The 22,192-nt window shown below is 46.4% G+C and overlaps 1 protein-coding gene across 1 annotated transcript in view; it reads right to left on the reverse strand.

Annotated features, from left to right (window-relative positions):
• Positions 1 to 16,800: 16,800 nt before the first annotated feature.
• RUBCNL (rubicon like autophagy enhancer) overlaps positions 16,801 to 22,192 on the reverse strand; it is a gene marked incomplete at both ends in the record, with an annotated part of 28,379 nt that continues 22,987 nt past the window's right edge. Inside the window, 4 exons of the mRNA XM_079721993.1 lie at positions 16,801 to 16,922; positions 18,102 to 18,192; positions 19,168 to 19,321; positions 21,969 to 22,030. Coding sequence (XP_079578119.1) covers positions 16,801 to 16,922; positions 18,102 to 18,192; positions 19,168 to 19,321; positions 21,969 to 22,030 — 429 coding nt within the window. The remainder of the gene's footprint in view (positions 16,923 to 18,101; positions 18,193 to 19,167; positions 19,322 to 21,968; positions 22,031 to 22,192) is intronic.

Consider the following 22,192-nt stretch of genomic DNA (forward strand, 5'->3'; position numbering starts at 1 on the left):
GACAGCTGGAACATGACCCCTTTCTGTCTGTTTTGAAAGCGCATTCTCATCCTCCACATCATGCCCCCATCCAGGAGGCAACCCTGGCCCTTCTACTAAAACCCATGTCAGATAGAGCCTGAAGACTATTCAGCAGGAACCTCAGAGGAAATGCATCTTCCTTTGGGAATTTCAGGGAGTGCTGGTGAGGAGAAAGACTTAGGACACTTGGCCTTGACTTCGTAATGAATTGCACCCACTGTGTGACTCTGGGCAATTTACTAAAACTTTCAGGTTCTCAGTATCCTCAACTGTAAAACCAAGGATTTGGACTGGATGGGGTCTAGCATTCCTTCCAGCTCTAAAATTCTAAAACTGAATAATCCTCTGGGCGAAACCACTGTGTTGCAGGACAGTGCTACATAATGCATGTTTTGTGGATCCCTGTCAGTCCACAGACTATTTGTTACCTATCTGGTAGTCCGTTCAGGCTGCTACAACACAACACCGACTGGGTAGCTTGTAAACAACAGAAGTTTATTATTCACAGTTCTGGAGCTGGAAGTCCAAGATCAAGGATTTTTGTCTTTAACTTGTTTGGTAAACTTGGGAAAGTTGGCGTTTTTTCCTCTGCTTTTTTGTTCCACCCAGGGAATTGAATCAACAGTAGTAACATTTATAAAGTGTATTATGAGAAACACTAATTTTTAGAAACAAATATATATTTTAAATACAGGAAGAATTTCTACAGGAAGACTTCCTGTTACATGGTAGGCACTGATGTACAAAACATCTTTATTTCACTTCACTCTCATATAATAATTTAGGTGAGTACAGAGGTCCAGGCTGATGTCTATTTCACTTCAGCACTGTGACATTTATCTTTCGCATCTATTGTTGATAAGTCTGTTCCTGCATGACTACTATTATTTTGTAGGTAACCTATGGATCCTCTCATTGTGTTTAGTATTTCCTTGTTGTCTTTGATATTCTGAAGTTTGACCCTAATATATTTAGTGTGGACTTGGTTTTATTTTTTATGCTTGGGAATTCAGAATGCTTCTTCAAACTGAGACTGCATACTGTTCCTCTCTAGAAAATTCTTAGCCATTGGCTCTTCATTGGCCTCTCCCTCCTTCCCTCTATGCTTTCCTTCTACTAGATGTAATTTTTAAAAATCTCTTATTTAGTTCCCCATGTCTTTGAACTTTTCTCATGTATATTTCCATCTCTTTATTTTGGTGTACTGCATTCAAGACGATTTCTTCAAATTTATCTTCCAGTATTTCAGCTGTTCCTAATATGCTGTTTAATTCATACAAGTTTTTATTTTCAATGACTTATTTCTAGAAATTCTATTTGATTCTTTATTAACTCTCTTTTCATAGAACCTATGCTGTTATTATGATTTCTAAGCTTATTAAAAATTTGGTCACTATAAAACATATAAATATGTTTATTTTACAGTTTCTTTCAGATTATCCTGTTATTTAAAATTCTCAGCATGTTAATCTCTTGTTTATTATATGCTAACTCTCTTTCATGATAGCTGATTTCCTCTTTGAGTAGAATTTTTTTTTTTAATTGTACTCATCTTTACTAGGAGTTAATTTTTCACTGGGAGTCCCCGTGAGCCTTGGGTTCAGACAATCTTGCATTTGTTTTGGCCGTGACTCTAGAGCTTTCCATGCCTCTGTATCAGTTTGCACGTTCACTTCTTGGCTTGAGTTTCACAATCCATACAAGCAGGATACATTGATAAGTCATGCCTGTTTGTGGTTCATGCCCAGAGTTTTTATTTTTTATGGGTGACTTTTTCCCCCACGTGCCCATAGATATGATAAATTTTCCCACAACTTCCTCAAGCAAGTGGCCAACATTTTTCTAATATTGTATTTATTGCCAGAACTGCTCCAGGGCTTTGCTCACAACCCTCCAAATTCCACTTTTAGCAGGAGTGTCCTTGCTCCAAACCTGCCAACTCCCCCACCTTTAGCAGTAGTTACCATAAATCTTTTCTTTTGTTAATTTTATTATTTTTATTGATTATTAATAATAATTATTATTTATTATTATACATATTAATAGTAATAATAATTAATTATTAATTAATAATATTATACATATTATTAATAATGTATCATTGCTGTGGGAGTTACACTCTTTTTTTCTTCTGGTTTTTTTCTTTCTTTCTTTCTTTTTTAACATCTTTGTTAGAGTATACCATAAATCTTTAAGTTAAAGGGTCCAACGATAAGAAAGGAAGCTACAAACAGACAAAACGAGACGGAACCAGTTGGGACCAAGATGCTGAGGAATCTGACCTCCAACAGACCCTGAGTCTCATTATACACTGATTTTACTACATTAGCACATAAAATAACACACCCACCTGCATAAGGACCCAGAAAGGATAAACAGGGGGTAGCACCCCTCTCCCTCAGAAAAAGCCCTGCCCCCTCTCCAGCGGACTAATGCATATGCCTCCCCTCGCTCCTTCTCCCTTTGCCGTTAGTGTTTAAAATTAAACCACTCTCCCCAGGTAGGTGAGAAGCTGATCTGTGAACTTAGTTCCCGCTTCTCCATTCTTTGGCCACTGAATAAAGCTTGTGCTGTGTTGCTATCTCAGCTTCGGTTTCCTTATTCACCTACTGAACCCAAGTGGAAAAAGAACCCTCCTCTGCAGAGACAGAGGGCCTCTGTGGGGCTAGGGCCCGGAAGAGGGTCCCTACGACTCCGTTAGGTAACATACTGGATCACCCCCGACTCCGTCGGCCAACTCTGCACCCCCCCAACACCACCCTTTTCCTGTCCAGGGCAAAGTCCAGCTTCAACTCTGCTTGGGGTTTGGAAGGTTCTCATCCCCTGAGCTTCATCATTGGAGTTGGCATCCTCCAGCCACTCCCTTCACAGTTCTGAGATTTTGTTAAAACCAAACTCAAACTCCAAACTCAAAATTTGCCATCTTAGTTTGCTACTTTAGAAAATCCCTGAGGAAACTTAGAATAATAATGGCATACCTCTGCTGGTTCCAGGTGTCAACTTGGCTAAGCTAAACGGCATTTTCCAGCAACTCCTTCCCGGTAGGTTTCCAGGTAGAGAGAAACCGCAGGAGTTAAATTTGCACGCGGCACCAGCCCTCTCTCCTTCCTGAGGACTGAGGGCGCGCAAAGCCTGCCGCAGCGCATGCGCATTGTCATGGCTCTGCCGGCTTGCCTTGCTGAGGCGGGGCAGCGGCTGCGCCCAAAGCCCCTCCAGCTCCCGCGAGATCAGCAATCCAGAAGGAGAACATCCACGGGGTACCGTTCACTTGTCCAGGAAAACCAGTACTTTTAGTACAATGCCTTCTTTGTACCAGCATAGTTATTGCATATGCATTTGTATTTACTCTCCTCTTGCACTTGTATGAAACTCATGACAAAACTTTCTTTTGTGAACATCGAAACAACGAAGTCTCAGCGGCGTATTTCATGTTTCTTCTGGTGAGACTCATTTGGTTGCAAGCAACACAAGACTTCAAGCTAACTCAAGTAAAGGGACTTCATATAAGGATACGAATAAAGTAGTGGGGAAGGTGGGCTGTCTTTCAAACTTGAAAGCACGTCCTCTTACCGGGACTGGATCTGGAGAGGGTTTCTGGATCCACAGACACCCTAGGGGTCTGAGTAGCAGATGTGGCATTGCTTCACTCTTGGGCTGTGGTTTTAATACGACTTACCTATACTCTGTGGGTCCCTGTATGGAACTGTATCATTTTTAACCTCAAAAAAATTTGTCTTCCTTTGGTTATTTGTATAGTATCTCATTCTTGTTTGGGATGCAATACCTTCTCTTAACACACTGAGGATATTCGTTTTTTAACTTTTTATTTTGAAATAATTATAGATGGTTGGGAAGTTGCAAAGATGTATAAAGATGTAACACCAGGAGGTCCCAAGTACCCTTTACCCAGTTTCCCCAAATGGTTATATCTTACATACTTGTAACACAATATCAAAACCAGGAAACTGACATTGGTATAATGTGTGTGTATAATTCTGTTATTTTATCACATAAGATACATCACCAAGATCAGCCTGTGCTATCCCTTTATAATCTTACCTTCCCTCCTCCACCATAGAATGTTAATTTATTTTTTTTTTGTTTTCAGCATGATCTGTTTCCTCCATGTTTGTTCTTTCCTTCCTCCCTCCCTTCCTTCTCTCTCTCTCTCTCTCTCTCTCTCTTCCATTTTGTAGCTACCCACAAAATGTCTGGTGATCTTGCCTATTCTTATTTAAGCACGAAGCTAATTGCAAGTTCAGTTGTGAGTATTTGTGGGGCGTCACCACAGGGAGATCAATTGGCAAGTTCCCATTTTCATGTGGGGGGAGGGAGGTCCTCCAGTGTTGGTGCCTGGGATCTTTTTTCTTGGTTTATTCACAGGCTTCAGAGAAGAATCCTCGGAGTGTGGGGTGGGGGATGAGAGCCTACTATTCAATGGGCAGATTTTCACTTAATTCCCTTGTTTTCAACTTGTATCCCATCTCTCCCCACCCCACTTCACTATGATTCTCTCGAGTTTCTTAAGGCCAGTTTCTCTAGAGAATAAGCCTCCAGACTCTGAGGGGTGGGGAGGGAAGTTGCCAGACTTCACGAGGATGGGAAGGACGGCGAACTGCTCCATAGACAGACTTCCAGAAAATCCCCGTTCTCAGCTGTTGCCTTGTGGCACTGCATACCTTGGGAAGCCTTTCTGTGGGTCCAAAGAGGAACCCTTGGCTTCCCATCCTGCCCCCTTCTTTGCAAATCCTCCATCACACAAAATTGTGTTGAAATCTCTCTCATCTAATGCTGTTTCATATCCAATTCAGTTTGTCCTCTTGGATTTTTGTATTTTTTTTGTTTGTTTTTTACTACCTTTACAGTCATTTTAATAAGATTCTAGGAGGGAGGGTGGGAAGGAGCATGTAGTTAATCTGCCATGCTTATGCAGCACACAACAATCATTTTTTAAAAAACAATATTTGAAATATACAGTGAAAACCAAATTTTTCTCTGAGTGCATTTTCAATATAGATGTAACATGGGAGTTTAGTTCAGACAAGGCACTACAAAAAAAGATTAAGATTCCTTCCACAGCTTCAGGACAGAAGTAATATTTTTTCCTCATTTGCCTTTAAAACTTTGTTGGGTGATATACGGCTCTATCTTCCACATATATTTACCCCCCTTTGCTGCTATTGCATTATCAGTATTGTGAAATTTGCCAGGATATGTGAGGAGGGCTAAGTTTAAATGAGCTCCAGAGAGTAGGAACCTTTTGTCTCTGGAGTTAATTACCTCTAACGAAAAAAGACACGGCCCACAGGTGTGGGCTCTTTCTTTCAGTTCTTGGCAGATGACTTGAATGAATGATGATTTTGTCTGCTCTTCTTTGTCTTCTAGAATCCACACTTTCTGACTGACCGTGGCCCAAGGGGATGTCAAACAGGGTGGGAGGGGACTGAGTACAGGGGTTATTCACTGAAAAGTTGGCTTTGAAAGATATGAGTAAGGTCTCCTGAAGGCTGAAGACTGGCAACAAGCATGGAAGCAAGAGAGAGACCCCATCAAGCAGAAAGAAGTTAGTAAGAATGAGAACAAAGAGATAAGTGGGCAGTAATGGAGAGAAAGACAGTGGAGAATATATGAGAAAAACTGAAAGCAATATGAAAGACAAGACACATACCAAACAAGAAGAAAGCTAGGATCATTAACCAGCAAATACTGATCTGAACAGAATTGAAGTCAGCACACTCATTCACTTAACAAACATTCATTAAATCTCTATTGAGCAGCTACTATTTACAAGCCCTGTATAGGACGGGATAAAATAGACCATAAACGTATTTTTTTTAAGTGAGAAAGGAAAATATCAGATAGTAAGAATTAAAATAAGGTGAAGTAGTTAAGAGTGACAGGTGTCTCAAAGTGGTGATGTTTAAGCTCAAATTTTAATGACCAAAGGGAACCAGCCCTGTATCTATCAGGGCAGGTGATCAGCAAAATGCAACTTTCTGTAATTCAGAAACTATTTCAAAATAGAAACGTTTAAAAAATTAAGGTATTAGAGCTAAGGAAGAGAAAGAGAAGTAGGGAGAGAAAGAGAAAGTGAAGGGGGAAGAGGAGGAGAACTTGGAGGAGAAGGAGGAGGGGGAGGAGGAGAAGGAGGGGGAGAGGGAGGAGGGGGAGAGGGAGGAGGGGGAGGAGGGTGGAAGGGGGAGGAGGGGGAGGAGGAAGGACTGGGAGAGGGAGGAGGGGGAGGAGGGTGGAAGGGGGAGGAGGGGGAGGAGGAAGGACTGGGAGAGGGAGGAGGGGAAGGGGGAGGAGGGAGAAGGGAAAGGAGGAGGAGGAGGGGGAGGAGGAGGGGGAGAGGGAGGAGGGGAGGAGGAGAAGGAGGGGGAGGAGGGGAGGGGGAGGAGGGGGAAGGGGAAGGAGGGGGAGGAGGACTATTCCCTCTGAGCACATACATACCCACAGGCTCTCCTGCAATACGATTCCTCTCCATAAACACACACCATCAATGTTGCCTTTGCCATGAGGTCTGTAGTCTGACACTGCCTTCAAAACTTTATCTTCAGGGCTTCCCTGGTGGCGCAGCGGTTGGGAGCCTGCCTGCCGATGCAGGGGACGCGGGTTCGTGCCCCGGTCCGGGAGGATCCCGCGTGCCGCGGAGCGGCTGGGCCCGTGGGCCCTGGCCGCTGGGCCTGCGCGTCCGGAGCCTGTGCTCCGCACCGGGAGAGGCTGCAGCAGTGAGAGGCCCGCATACCGCAAAAAAAAAAACTTTATCTTCATTAAGCAATTTAATTGTAGGAAACTAGAGACCCAAACAAATTGCTTTGAAAAAAAGTGGGGGACAGGCTGCTGCAGAAACCCTCCATCTCCCTTAGCCCTTCCCTGGCACACGGTCCCGTCCCGCTCATGGCCCTTGCGCCTCCTGCGGTGTGTGTGCTCCTCTGTGACACCTCAGCCCCGTCCCCTAACCTGCTGGCTCGGTGTGGTCACCCAGGCCTCCCTTGCTCCCTTTCTGCCTCATGATTTGTCAGCTGAACCCCCACTGATCATCACCTCTGTCTTTTGATAACTTAGATCTCAGGGAACAGGGGACCCAGCTCATCCACTGCACCAGGCAGTGAGCCACAGGTCCCAGCCAGTTGAAGGACTGGACATCCTGGGCTCAGGTGTGACTGGAGAGGAGGGAGGAGGGCAAATATGGGTGTCTGAGCCCCAGGGACTGTGGGTGGAGCAGGTTCCCTTAAAGGGGCCCTGGGTGTGAAAAGTGCTCTCAGGCTCAGCCTGTCAAATGCCATCTTGAATACTTCAGTCCTCCGAGCTCATCCGGAGGAAAGGAACAGTACAGAATCCGGTGTTTCCCTTTTTTTTTTTTTTTTTTTTGGTACGCGGGCCTCTCACCGCTGCGGCTTCTCCCGTTGCGGAGCACAGGCTCCAGACGCGCAGGCTCAGTGGCCATGGCTCACGGGCCCAGCCGCTCCGCGGCACGTGGCATCCTCCCGGACCGGGGCACGAACCCGTGCCCCCTGCATCGGCAGGCGGACCCTCAACCACTGCGCAACCAGGGAAGCCCCCCCCCCACTTTGTTTAAATCTCTCTCTCTCTCACACACACACACACACACACACACACACACCAGCAGCTGCCTCTCATTTCAGCTCGGCACTGCTGTTAACTCATTTGATGCCGTTCTTCCTTCCAGAAAGATTGTTTCCGTCCTGCCATCCAACTCCACAGAGAATGTTCCCGGAGTAGATTTTCTGCCACTATGTTGGTTTTGTAAGTCATGCTCACCAGCTCCACAGTTAGCCTCCTGTGGCTATAACTGCAAAATCCAGTGGTCGGATTCCGTCATCTGCAGGGTCTCTATCGGTTCTCACATCTGTGGTTCAGCAGCTCAGGAGAAATCCGACGGAGGACGCGGGCAAAACTGCCTGCAGGGCTTTCCAACCGGATTTGAAAATGCTTGGAGGCAAAACTGTGTGGCTGGCGCCCTCTTGTGGGCACATCTGCCACAGAGCCTTGAGGAAATCACAAAATCAGAACACCAACAAAACACTTAGATGATAATGGTTAACGTTGAATTGAGGGCTTAGTAAATGTGCCTGCTGGCTGTTATCTCCATTCACCCTGTGGCACCCCTGCCTGGTGGTGATGCTACTACTTCCACTTTAGATGAAACTTAGGAACCCCAGGCTGAAGCCACCTGTCCAAAGTCACAGCTCACAGAGCGATCCCACTCAAGAAGCAGGATTCCAAGCTATATTTCAGAACTCGACATTATGCTGCCTCATCAGAGGAAAATGCCTTTAAATGTTTTTTAAAATGGAAAAACTACGTTGGAGATCATCTTGCCAGCATCTCCCCAAATGGCCCACTGTCTGGAGGTCGTTCTGCATGAGGAAAATAAAGTTATGGGTCTGTGATGGTGGGGACAGGGAGGCAGAGTGTTCCATGATCAAACGAGGCTGAGAAACACTGGGTCAAAGGGCACTTATAGGGGCTTCCCTGGTGGCGCAGTGGTTGAGAGTCCACCTGCCGATTCAGGGGACGCGTGTTCGTGCCCCGGTCCGGGAGGATCCCACGTGCCGCGGAGCGGCTGGACCCGTGAGCCATGGCCGCTGAGCCTGCACGTCTGGAACCTGTGCTCTGCAACGGGAGAGACCACAGCAGTGAGAGGCCCGCGTACCGCAAAAAAAAAAAAAAAAAAAAAAAAAGAGCACTTATGGTGGTGCTTCTGTCTTCATCATGCTAATGTGTGTGAAGAAAGAAAGTGATGGGATACGCTCTGTAAATCTCAAGCTCGTTAGACCAGGGTTTCTCATTATATCTTAGTTCCTCAACCTTATAACACTCTGGGAGGGATAATTCTTTGTCTTGGGGACTGTCCTATGCATTGTAGGGTAGTTAGCAGCATCCCTGGCTTCCACCCACTAGAAGCCAGGGCCGCCCCCTTTTCCTAAGCTGTGACAATCAAAAATGTCTCCAGACATGGCCATATGTCCCCTGAGGGACAAGGTTGAAATGACTGCTTTAGACCACAGAACTCTTTTCTTCATGGAGCAACTCAAAGGACTAATGTTCCAGGGAACTCACTGCTGGAAACACTGATTTAGTTCATTTCTGCTCAGTTTAAAGGCAAAGAAATGAAGGCCCAGAGAGGTGAGGTGACTTGTTTATGTCATTCGTATAACTTAAGTGATGCACGTCAGACCTATGTTTCCAAATAAACCCTGGCCCTTCGGGCTTCGGGCCTAGCCTAGCCTCTCTTAGGTGATACTGACAATGTGGGCTGGGGGTGGGATCAGGAGACAGCCCTCACTCAGCTCTGTGAAGCCCTATCTTTGTCACTCGTGCTGCTTCACAGATATTCAAATACTGTACACATTTTTTTTTTTCTCTTATTGATGCAGCTCATGGACCAGGGCACTTAGACACTCACTGAAGGACAGACCAGCTCATGGCTGACCCTGTGGTCCTACTGTAATGAATTTCTAGTTTTCAACCAAAAGGAAGAAAAAGGCCAAGTTCAGAAAGAGTCCCTTTTCCTTACTGAAGTCTCCAGTAGTCACTTTTCCTTGTGGATTTCCTAACAGTGGTAGTGTTGGGGCCCAAGTTGGCATCTCACACCTTCTTTCCCTCAAGAACCTTTGGAATGGGGGCAGATTTCCATTTATTGAGGCTGATTTGACTGTGGAATTAGGATCAGGGTGTAAATGACAGGGGGTCCGTTGGCTTTGGGAGAGCACACGCTGTGCTTTCTGAGGCCAGGACGCCACAGGAGGGAGGTTGGACCAGGTGCAAATTCAGGTTCCACTCTCCCTCTCCATGGGCTTGACGTGTAGCCCATTCTAGAAGCAGGGACACACCTTATGCCTCTCTGTGCACTCCAACTTGGGGTTTCGACCAGCTGGATTCTACCCTTGGGAAAACAAGGAGGTATTCTGTGGCCAGTTGCTCCTAGCTCGGGGTGATGAGTGCTCGGTGCTCTACAAAGCTGTTCCCACCCTTAAAATGCACACACGCCATAGCGACAATATTCACCATCACTTGTATCGTGCTCCCCAGTGCAGCCAGTACTGCGCTGATGCTTTACACTTACAACCCATTTAATCTTCACAACAACCCCATAGGGCAGACGCTGCTGTTATGTACATTTTACAGATGAGGAAACTGAGACACAAGCATTACATAACTTGCACAAGGTCCTAGAACTAGTATGAGACAGCTTTGAAACTCAGGTGGTCTGGATCCTGAGGCTCTTAAGCTTTGTTCTGCCCATCGCCCCTTCTCCACCCCCCACCCCAGCCCCAGGTCTAAGAACAACCCTGGGAGTTCCACCTTTAAAGAGGTAAAAAAAAAGAGGTAAAGATACTGTAGATTTACCAGGAAATCACTCCTGGTGCAATGTGGTGCTTTGTAATGGCTGGAAAGATAGGATAAACCAACTCTTCCTTATAAAAAGGTGATATGTTGTCCTTATGGGAAAATGACATGTTTCAATTACAATCTGATCGACCACCTTCCTAAAGGTTGATTTTCTAGATGATGGTAATGATTGATTTGCTGCTTCTTCGCCTGTGGAGACACCAAAGGGAGCTTGAAATGCTGTTGATTTTGGTAGCCTTGATGTGCACGCTTCATTGCTTGAGGCTCAAACTCAGAGCAGTGCTGCCACCTGCTGTAGACATGGATGATATCTTTTTTTTCTTTTTTTCTCTTTCCTCAACAATGTTAACAGTCATAGAAACAAAGGAGGGAGCGAGGAGATTATCAGTCTCAACCAATCGCCCCAAGTGCTGAGTGGGTGCCTAGCTGTGGTCATGGCCAAAGATGTAATTTTGTTACTGCATTTCTTCTCACAATTGAGCATAAGTATACTTCGAGGTCTTAATCACAACATTGATGCCTGGACAACAGACCATCAACTTCTCTCAACTCCACTGCTGCCATTGCAGTTTTCGGCACCATTAGCTCTCGCCTGGACTCGGATTGCCTCCAGCTGATCAGCCAGCCACGACTTCTTCCCCTAAACATGCCCTTCTCCAGGGTGATCACTTTATTTATTTATTTAACTGTTTATTTTATATTGGAGTATAGCTGATTAACAATGTTGTGATAGTTTCAGAAGCAAAGCAAAGGGACTCAGCCATGCATGTACATGTACCCATTCTCCCCCAAATTCCCCTCCCATCCAAGCTGCCACATAACACTGATGATTACTTTTTTTTTTTTCGGTACGCGGGTCTCTCACTGTTGTGGCCTCTCCCGTTGCGGAGCACAGGCTCCGGACGCGCAGGATCAGCGGCCATGGTTCACAGGCCCAGCTGCTCCGTGGCATGTGGGATCTTCCCGGACTGGGGCACGAACCCGTGTCCCCTGCATCGGCAGGCGGACTCTCAACCGCTGCGCCACCAGGGAAGCCCTGATGATCACTTTTAAATGTAGAGCAGAGCATGCTACTCCCCTTCACGTAATCCTCCAATGGGCTTCTGCTTCACACAGAACAAAATCCAGACTCCTTCCCACGGCCCCGGCAGCCTCACGTGATCTAGCTCCTGCCTGCTCTCTGAGTGCTGCCTGGGTTGCTCTAGCCATGATCTTCTGGTTTCTGGACACAGCAGGCTCCTTGGTACTTTGGGTTTTTAGCCTTTGCCATTCTTCCTGCCAAAGGATGCTCAGGCCACAGATCTTTGCATGTCTTTCTGCTCTTTGTTATTTAAGGCTCAGAATCAAAGTCATTTCCCCAGAGAGAATTTCTCTGGCCATTTATTTTTAAAATAGAAAACCTCAAGTCCCTACCACATAATAGATGCACAGTAAATATTCATTTTCTCCCTTTTTCCAGACATCCCAGGCTCTGGTGCTGTTAACACAGACAAAGCTGGGGGTGAAAGATTTATCGTTTGAAGTCCTTACCTGCCCCTAGCTCTGAAGTTGGTACAAAACTGGGAGAACACAATAACCTGTTAGCATAAGTTAGTATAGCTGGGAAGGCTGAGGGGATAGTCATAAGTAGGTGAGTTTGGCTTGTGTCCATGTGAGGCTAAGGTCCTCAGGTCAGGGAGGTCTAGTTGGAGCACCAGAGGACCTCATTAAAGGAACTGGACCAAACTAAGGGAAGGCCGGGGTTCATAGCCATCCTCCCCCTACACGCCTGCCTGTTCACCCTTACAGTTACCCACACCCTGGGTCCCCTACTGCTACCACCAACCCACATTTATAAAAACAAACACCTCCAGATTAGGTCTTTCCTCTCAGGCTGAACATCAGAGAGGAGTCTTGGGGCAGAGAGAAGTGAGAGAGTGGAAGGAAAGAGGATGTTTCAAGGCCAGACCGGAAGTAATGGGCATCACCTCCGCTTGAATTTCACTGGTCCCACTTTTGCTACATTGGCTGAGCCAGATGCATGGGGCTAGGACCATGTGCCCAGGAAGAGAAGAGCAATATTGATGGACATGCTACAAGCTGTAAACACATCTTTCTTCTTGGTTTTTTTTTTTTTTTTTTTTTTTTTTTGCAGTACGCGGGCCTCTCACTGTTGCGGCCTCTCTCGTTGCGGAGCACAGGCTCCGGACGCGCAGGCTCAGCGGCCATGGCTCACGGGCCCAGCCACTCCGCAGCATGTGGGATCTTCCCGGACCGGGGCACGAACCCGTGTCCCCTGCATCGGCAGGCGGACTCTCAACCACTGTACCACCAGGGAAGCCCTCATTCCTGGTTTTTTTTAATAGGCTCATGTATCATGGGAGCCACTGTCCATTAATGATGTAATAAAGATTGCCCACCAGCTACTAATAAGCCATCTTCTGTTCAATATTAATAGAGAAGCTGTCCCCAGAGGCCCCCCCCCTTCGGTGGGAAGGCACAGTGCTCTTGTCTGCCACTTGTGGGGTCCATAATGAGAAGAGTTCAGAGGAAGGAGTTCAGATCCAGGTAACTAGAGTATGGGCTCTAGCCCTTTCCCAAAGGTACCTTTATGTGCCTGGCAAAAGCACCCCCTCAACAAATGGCCTATGGAATAGCATCGTTAATTTGTTTTTAATGTTGCAACTTGTTTAAAGTGAATGGGACCGAGGGCAAGAACAACAGAGTGGGGATGGGGCGGTGGCAGAAGGGGACACTTACCAAATGAGCATGTAGAAGCTTCCCTGCCTCTGCCTAGGTGTGGCAGGAGGGCTCTGTGGGTAGAAGGCTGCTTTGCAGCCTCATGGCTCTGGACGCCAGGACTGGACCTCATGCATCCTGGAGGCCTCCCTGCAGCCGCCTTCCTCTTCTCCCTGAAAGGAACAGTGTAGACATGTGAGCAAGGAGTTGGGAACCTCAGTCCCTGCCGCCACGGCTCAGCTGGTTTCACGCCAACCAGATGTCACATAGACGAAGCCTCCATCACGAGACTTCTCAAGGTCATTTCCGAAGGGGGACGTGGGAGAGAATCTCACTGTCTCGTTGTCAACATCCTTTGTAAGGTGCTTCCTCAAAACAAACATTTGAGGATCTCTGTCTTTAAATAATTCCCCAACTGGTTTGGAAAGAGGAATCAGAGTTCTCTTTTTCACTTCACCAGAAACTAAAATAGTGCTTTCATGGGTGATGTCACAGATGGCAGACTGCAAACACAAGTGGAAAACCTCAGCCTAAGACTGAGAAAACACGCTTCTCCGCTTCCTCACACACGTAGGGCCAGCTCTCCTGGCCGAGGGGACTGAGGATCTGAGAGATGAACCCCAGAGTTGAGGCAAATCCTGTGCTTCTCCCTGCATTTTGTCAGGCCCCTGCCTGCACCTCCAGGCATCTCTCCTCCCAGGGCCGCTCCTGACCTTCATCCTGCTGCGTTCCTGCCTCCATGCTCCTGCCTCTGCTGGGTGCTTCATTTTCATGTCAAATCCTCATATCCACTACATATCGTTATTATCCCCCAGTTTTCAAACAGAAGCTCAGGTACTGATAATTTAAGTAGCGTGGTCAGAGTCACACAGGTAGGAGGTGGCAGATCTGGGATTCGGTCCATAGTTCTGGGCAAAGATTCTTACCCCAGTCATCACACCAGGACGACTTTGGGATGGCTCAGCCTCCTCGCCCCATGTCTCCCTACTTGCAGCTGAGAATCACAATTGTAAAGGACGTGTTATTGGGATTTTCCAAGTAAAGAGTAAAAAGGCAGAAAATTGATCCCTGAGACCCTGGGACTGAGCCTCAGTGCCTCACGGTGGGCGATGGTCTGATGAGAAACACTAGGTCTTCGTCTACCTTCCAGCAGCCATGGGAAAACCAGGCAAGGAGCCAATCCCATTAAAGAGCAATATATGTCACAACTAATTACGTCCCTCCGGGGTGGGCTGAGGCCACTTCTCTGTTCCAACAGGTACCTTACTGGGAAGGAGCCTCTGTTACCAGGGCCGGGAGGAACGACAGCCCAGTCAAACCTGTAGACTGGTTATTTAAATGGTCTCATTCTTCCTCAAAATAAAAAACCAAAAGCATCACTTCCTGGTAGCTCCTGTGCACTCTTCCTCAACATCAAAAATGTGTCTCACACCCATACACACATGCGCACACACACACACACACACTCACCAGTGCCTTACAGACCTGGCAGCCTGAACACAAAGCCCTTCAAGCAATGCATAAGCCACAGCAACTCCCTCAAATCAACACAAGGGAAGAATGTGAGAAAGTACTCAGCCAATGCCACCAACTGAGGTTTGACCAGCACTTAGAAGTTAAAGTGTTTTTTTTGTATAATCTAAGAAAGATACCACGGAAGAAGTGGGAGTTGGAACATGGTCTTTGGAGGCAGGCAGCATGCATAACTTGTGGGAACCTAGGTAAGTTACGTCTCTTCTCTAAGCCTCAGTGCCCTTACCTGTAAAATGGAGATATTGACATGAACCTCGAAGGACTGTTATAAGGAATATCAACATGCCCCTCGGATCCTAGATTCCTAAGACAGAATATAAGCTATGGGTAAAAATGAAACAGTGTCTTATATTTCATCTCATTTATCTTATCCTATGTGCCTGAATTTCTATTTAAAAGAGACCTAGCTTGGACTTCCCCGGTATCCAGTGGTTAAGACTCCCTGCTCCCAATGCAGGGGGGGCCGGGTTTGATGCCTGGTCGGGGAACTAGATCCCGCATGCATGCCACAACTAAGAGTTTGCATGCCACAACTAAGAGCCCGCATGCTACAACTAAAGACCCCACACGTGGCAACAAAGATCCCGCGTGCCGCAACTGAGACCCAGCACAGCCAAATTAATTAATTAAAACACACTGAGATTTTTTTTAATTAAAAAAATAATAAAAGAGACCTAGCTTAAATAATGAATGGGGGCACAGCTCCAGCAGAGGCATCTGGGACAGGAAAATGACTGATAGGATGAGAAGACACCAGATTTATAGTAGACACTCATTTCTTGAAAGTACTCAATATCATCCCACTGAATGAAACACAGACACACACACACAGACACACACACACACACGACTGGATGGGGTAAGGGAACGACCTGTCCCACCTTATTGCTTGCCTGTGCTGTTTGACAAGTTCATTCTGAGTAGGTTTACTTAGGGCGTGAGAATCCTGGGGACATGACACCACGTTCCAGACTAAAGATGTGCCGAGAAGGGACCCAGCCCCAGGGCCCTTTCTCAAGCAGGAAAAAGTATATAGGAGGTGGAAGAAAAGCATGTAAATATAAGAAATATTAGGAAAAAGAAATTTATAAAGGTTTAGTGATTCACTTAACCTTGTTAATGGAATGTCTATGATTTTAAAGTTATTACTATAATCACATTGTGTTCATTAACAGCATTTCCCCACAGCGTATTTAAGTCTTCAGATATCTTATGGTCAATGTTATATCTATGAGACAAAACCCTGAGAGTTCTACCCACCCATGCGTCCCCTGACTTTGTGGAACAGAGGTGACAAATACAGGTTTGATTTGTGCCACCTGAAAGAGCGCCATCTAGTGGCAACTACTTCAAATGGCACCTGCATGCACCGCTAAGCATCTCAAACTCATCTTAACACAGATGTAACTGCAGAAGTCATACGTACCCTCTGTACAAGCCCTGGAATAAGTAAATCTGTAAGACTGATACAATTACAAAATTGAATTTAAGTTGGAAAAAAAGCCTGAGCAAAACAGATTTTTATTGCCTTTTTGTTCCTTGAAAGTACCAATCCCTTTCACAAAACAAGCTTTATGGGAAGAGAAACTGAGTCATTTGTCTTGTCAGTTACAATTCATAAAAAATAGGCTCCACCATTAGCTAAATACAACTATTCAAATATAATTTAAGAAGTATCAAAAGCAAAAAAAACCTTAAAAAAACAGTAGCAGCAAAAACATTGAACATCTGTAAACAAAATCACCAGTAACAACCCTAGGCTTAATAACAAAGAATCTGCATTCTTGTAAAATATTAAATATATATAATGAAGAGAATATTGGCCATCTTCTTTCTTAATAGACAATAGTCAATAATAAAACAATCTTGCGCTTCCCTGGTGGCACAGTGGTTGGGAGTCCGCCTGCCGATGCAGGGGACACGGGTTCGTGCCCCGGTCTGGGAAGATCCCACGTGCCTCGGAGTGGCTGGGCCCGTGAGCCATGGCCTCTAAGCCTGCGCGTCCGGAGCCTGTGCTTCGCAACGGGAGAGGCCACAACAGTGAGAGGCCCGCGTACCGCAAAAAAAAAAAATAATAATAATAATAAAACAATCTTATCAATAGGAGATGTGATCATAACAAGTGTTTCACAGTCTTTCTCACGACAGTCAAGGGCATGACGTCGCCACAGAGGGCAAACTTTCCAGAAGTCTTTTCCTGGCTGTGATTCTCGCACACCGGGGGCACTCGGAGGACTGGAAGCACTGCTTGTGAAAGCAAGCCCTGCATGCTGCAAGCAAGGAGGACAACCGTCAGCAAACAGGTAGCTGGTTTTCTCAAGTATGTACAGACGCTCATCCCCATCCCGGGGAAAGAGGGGATCTGAACCCAGAAACCAGAGTCTTCCAAAGAGAAATCAGGCAGGTTGAAACTCAGAGGGACTATAAAGTCCCCAGTAGGTCATGAGGGCCAGTAGAACATGAAGCTCAGAGAGCTTGATGTCGTGGATGCTGCAGTGCCTCCCAGATCTGTCCAAAGACCACCCCCCAGGGTGCTAAGAGTGCATCAGCACATCAATGGCTGATGGCTCAGAAGGAAGCATCCCTTCTCTAGAAATGGCCTTAACTAAAGAGAGCTGGCTTGATCAAGGTCGTGCCCCCTTGCTGGCCCCAGCCCGCATCTAGTGACGAGTCAATATGAGGTTTAAAGGCCTGGCTGGCTCTCTTGTCTCCAGTCTGGCAAAATGCCGCAAAACCATCCCAGCTCCCCTGAGATGCACTGAGTCTTCACGGCAACCCCACCACAGTTCAACTTCTCCCTCTGCCCAGCCCTGCTGCCTTCACACTCTCACAGGTGTTGAACCTGAGAAGTGCCCTAGTGAACTTGGGATGGACTGTGATTCAATTACAAAACAGGGGCAGCTGGGGCTTCCCAGGTGGCGCAGTGGTTGAGAGTCCGCATGCCGATGCAGGGGACACGGGTTCGTGCCCCGGTCCGGGAAGATCCCACATGCCGTGGAGCGGCTGGGCCCGTGAGCCATGGCCGCTGAGCCTGTGCATCCGGAGCCTGTGCTCCACAGCGGGAGAGACCACGACAGTGAGAGGCCCGCGTACCACAAAAAAAAAACAAAAACAAAAACAGGGGCTGCTGTAACTTGCCCTGATGTAGAAGAATTGGGGGACAGGCCAAACAGGGACCACCTCCTGTCTCCAAACCCTGTTCCATAAGACATCATCCTTTACCTCTGCCCCACTCAAATCCTCCCCCCTGTGCACCCAAACCTTTACTGGCTCCAATTCAACATAGAAGCACACACCAGCATTATTATACTTTAAAGAAATAACACAGTGCTTTAGTTATTAAGCTGTTTTTAAGCTTAAGTTAATTTTGTGCTTAAGTCATCAAACTTAACTTTGCGCTTAAGTTATTAAGCTACTATAAAGCTTAAGGTATTATCGCATTATGATACCTGAACATCTTCTACACGTTGCGGTCTGAAACGGGAAGATGACAGCTGTACTCCGGCAAAATTCACAAATGAAACCCTTTCCTTGACACAGCTGTAAGAATAGGAGTCAAAAAGTGAGAGTCCTCATTGGTAATGTTTCTCCTGACGCAGAAGCTGAGTTACCGCTTTCACAGAACTTTATAAACACCAGTTTTTTTCCCCAGGTGTTGAAATCTTTTATTATAGCATCCCCCAGATTGACTGTGGAAGTAACAAGTTTCTGCATTTAAAACGTTTATATAAATTCATGAATTGTAATTTTCATAGAAGTCAAATGAAACATTCTGCATAGGACAAAAGATATGCCTAAGCAACATATCGTATTTGCACAAGGCCACTGAATGTCATGGATATACGTAACAATTAAAAAGCTTGTCTGCGGCAGATGATGTAAAGATTTCAGTTTGGTATTCTATAAGCCAAGACCGTAAGCTACTCTGACTATACAAGCGTTCTAATGACATACAGAGTTCTGTAAACACCAATGTTTAAATGTGTATGATTCTAGCCTCTAGAAGGAACGGGATGCTATATCCTGCCACAATGGAAGAATCAGAACAATAAATGTGCATTTGTTTTGTCTGGAGAAATGGCACATCAGGGCAGTTTGAGGCACCAGAGAAAGATCATGATTTTAAACAGGTGTTCTTAAACAATCTCATTTTGTTTCTGATGGCTCCCCTACAATTTGTCAGGCTGTGAAGACACAGAGGTCCTGATCCACTGGATCCTGAGTCTACACAGCTGCATTTGGCATGTCAGGGCAGATGGGAGTCGAGGGAGGCCCCACACAGCGCTGGGCGCCCAGACTACACGTCGCTTGGCCCAGGCTTGCATCCCAGTAGGATGCTCTTGGTCTGGTACTTAACAGCTCTGAACCTCATTTTTTCTCATCTGCAAATAGTGTGGCTGGTACTTTCCTCCGAGTTTGTGAGGGTTAAAGGAGGCAAGTGCAGAACACCCTGCCCAGGCCTGGCCACAGAAGGGACCGTTCAGGGATGCACCCACCAGGGCAGACAAACCTCACCTCACAGCTGGCCACGTGCGCGAGGGAAACTTTCAGAATGTCCTTGAGCAAGGGCGCCAGCAGCCCTTTCTTGACCTGGACCAGGTCCTCCAGGGAGAACAGGTGAAGCTCCTCAGTCAAGTGTCCTGGCACCTGTTCAAACTCCTTTAATGTGCTGCCGGAAAGGAAACCAAGGGGAAATCAAACCCCCCTGACACAGGCAAGGGCAGAAACAGGGGGGTGTTTTTTCCTGGCACTCACACTGAATATTTTGAACTCAACTTTTTGAAAAATAGCCCCAGGAACAAGTTAACTTTACTCCCCACTTTACATTTTGCAAATCTGCTTGGAAGCCACGAAGTTAAAATTCCATAAACGCCGAATTTCAAAAAGCTGAACAAGAAAAGTGTCTCTGGCAGCCTGCCCATGTGCATGTTGAGCAAAAGAAAACTGAAAATTTGTTTTTCCAGTCCTGAAAACGTGTACTGAGATAAAAAGTACCACTTGATTCATTTCCACTAAATTTCAAGTCCATCAGCATCACTGAGTGATGCCTCAGGAGAGTTACTATGACTCCCAAACCACTGGTCCAGCACTGAGGTTAAGATTCAGGCATCTTGGGCTTCCCTGGTGGCGCAGTGGTTGAGAGTCCGCCTGCCGGTGCAGGGGACACGGGTCCGTGCCCCGGTCCGGGAGGATCCCACATGCTGCGGAGCGGCTGGGCCTGTGAGCCATGGCCGCTGAGCCTGCGCGTCCGGAGCCTGTGCTCCGCAACGGAAAAGGCCACAACGGTGAGAGGCCCATGTACTGCAAAAAAAAAAAAAAAAGATTCAGGCATCCAACTGCAGTCTGGTCAAAGGCACTTGGATGTCCCAAGGGCATTCAAAACCAAACATAACCTTCTCCGAGCCCTCGTGATCTCCTCTAGAATTCCCTAAATCAGTTAGCAGCATCACCATGCACTGCATTCTCAAGCGAGCCACTGCCTACACTAGACTTCTCATTCTAGGGATGCCAGATCATGTTTAATTCTCTGCCCAGCCCAGGGTCCTCGCTCACACTACTTCCTCGGCCAAAGGATCCCTGACCCCTCATCTTCGCTCTGAATGGCTCTTAAAGCTCAGGCTTTGTCTCCAGAAAGCCTTGTCTGCTCGCTTCCCCACCTCGTCCCATATGAAGTACAGGCTGCCCGCCCCCAGCACTCTCAGGGCACGTGCACACTGACTGACACACACTCTGGCACAGATGTCTCTGTGCTGACTTCCTCCCCAGACTCTCCCTTAACATGTGTACTGTTGCTTGTTTATCTGAAGCACAGAGTGTATATTCAAGAAATTTTCGTAGGTGGTAAGATTGTGAACGTTGTTACATGTTACAGAGAAAATTGAGGCCCTGAGAAGAAATTAACCTTTCACCCCAATGCCATAAGGTGGAGCTCAAGGACAAACCACTACAGAAAACAAGTTCCTCCAGGAGAAATGTAATTCAAAAGCAATGCAGCAGCATCAAATAAAGATCAGAAACGGAAAGCAGCTTTAAAACAGAGCAACAATTTTTAAAAACCTATCGTCCCAACTGTTATAACAAATAATCTTAATTCCTTGAGTAACCTACTCTTCCTCTGCTTAAAAATATCTCTGCTGGGCTTCCCTGGTGGCGCAGTGGTTGAGAGTCCGCCTGCCGATGCAGGGGACACGGGTTTGTGCCCCAGTCCGGGAAGATCCCACATGCCGCGGAGCGGCTGGGCCCGTGAGCCATGGCCGCTGAGCCTGCGCGTCCGGAGCCTGTGCTCCGCAACGGGAGAGGCCACAGCAGTGAGAGGCCTGAGTACCGCAAAAAAAAAAAAAAAAAAAAAAATCTCTCTGCTAAATTCATGCCTGTGCCTTTATGGCCATGGCCTTCAGAAGTTCATCCTCAGGCCTACCTATGGATGTGGTCAGATATTCAGCTAAAGCTTAGTGCTTTTTTTTTTTTAATAACAAAAGATATTTAAATGTATGAGGTGTTCAGTAATAGGACAATACTTAATACCACATCATAGTACAGACTATTACACAGCCAATAAAAGTTGACATGCCTCTCTATCAGCAAAGCAACACTAGTCACAATAAGCAAAAGAAAGCAACCCAAGAAGGATGGATGGATCCACAAAAGCTGGAATATACATACAATGCAATGTCATTCAGCCTTACAAAGGAAGGAAATCCTGACACAGGCCACAGCGTGGGGTGAAGCTTAAAGACATGATACTACATGAAATAAGCCAGCCACAAAACGACAAATACTGTTTGATTCCACTCATATGAGGTACTTGGAATAGTCAAAATCATAGAGGCAGAAAATAGAAGGGTGGTTCCCACGGGCTGGGGGAATGGGGGCTGGGGAGATGGTGTTGAATGGGTACAGAGTTTCAGTTTTACAAGATGAAAAGAGTTCTGTGGGTGGATGGTGGTGATGGTTGGCCAGCAATGTGAACGTATTTAACCCCTTAACTGGACACTTACAAAGGGTTAGGATGGTAAATTGTATGTTATGTGTATTTTATCACAATTTAACATAATGATAATAATAATAATAGCCCACTGGCTAGAGTTGTTTCATCCTTATACTGGTCCATTCTTCTTATCATGTTAAATTCCCTGCTAGTGAGTTAGAAGGCTTAGCAACATTCAAGAGGGGGTCCGCATCCCCAAGGAGAGTCACAAGGTGACTTCTCTGTACTGGAGGAGCTGGGCCTGGAGGCACAAAGGTTCAGCAAGCGCGTGGGGTTATCAGACCTCCCATTCACAGGCCCGCCCGCCAGTCCCAGCCAGCAGTAGCACCTTTCAGCAAACCTGCAGGTCTTCAACAGCTTCCTGATATGAAATAGCTGCTCCTGGATTTCCTGATGTGAAGAACCAAACAGGGGAAAAAGTAAATGTGAAAAAATAACACTGGAGGATATATGTATACGTATAGCTGATTCACTTTGTGATACAGCAGAAACTAACACACCATTGTAAAGCAATTATACTCCAATAAAGATGTTAAAAACAAATAACGCTGG

Source organism: Hyperoodon ampullatus (genome assembly GCF_949752795.1).
Source record: "Hyperoodon ampullatus genome assembly, chromosome: 16".
In the NCBI taxonomy this organism is placed as follows: domain Eukaryota; kingdom Metazoa; phylum Chordata; class Mammalia; order Artiodactyla; family Ziphiidae; genus Hyperoodon; species Hyperoodon ampullatus.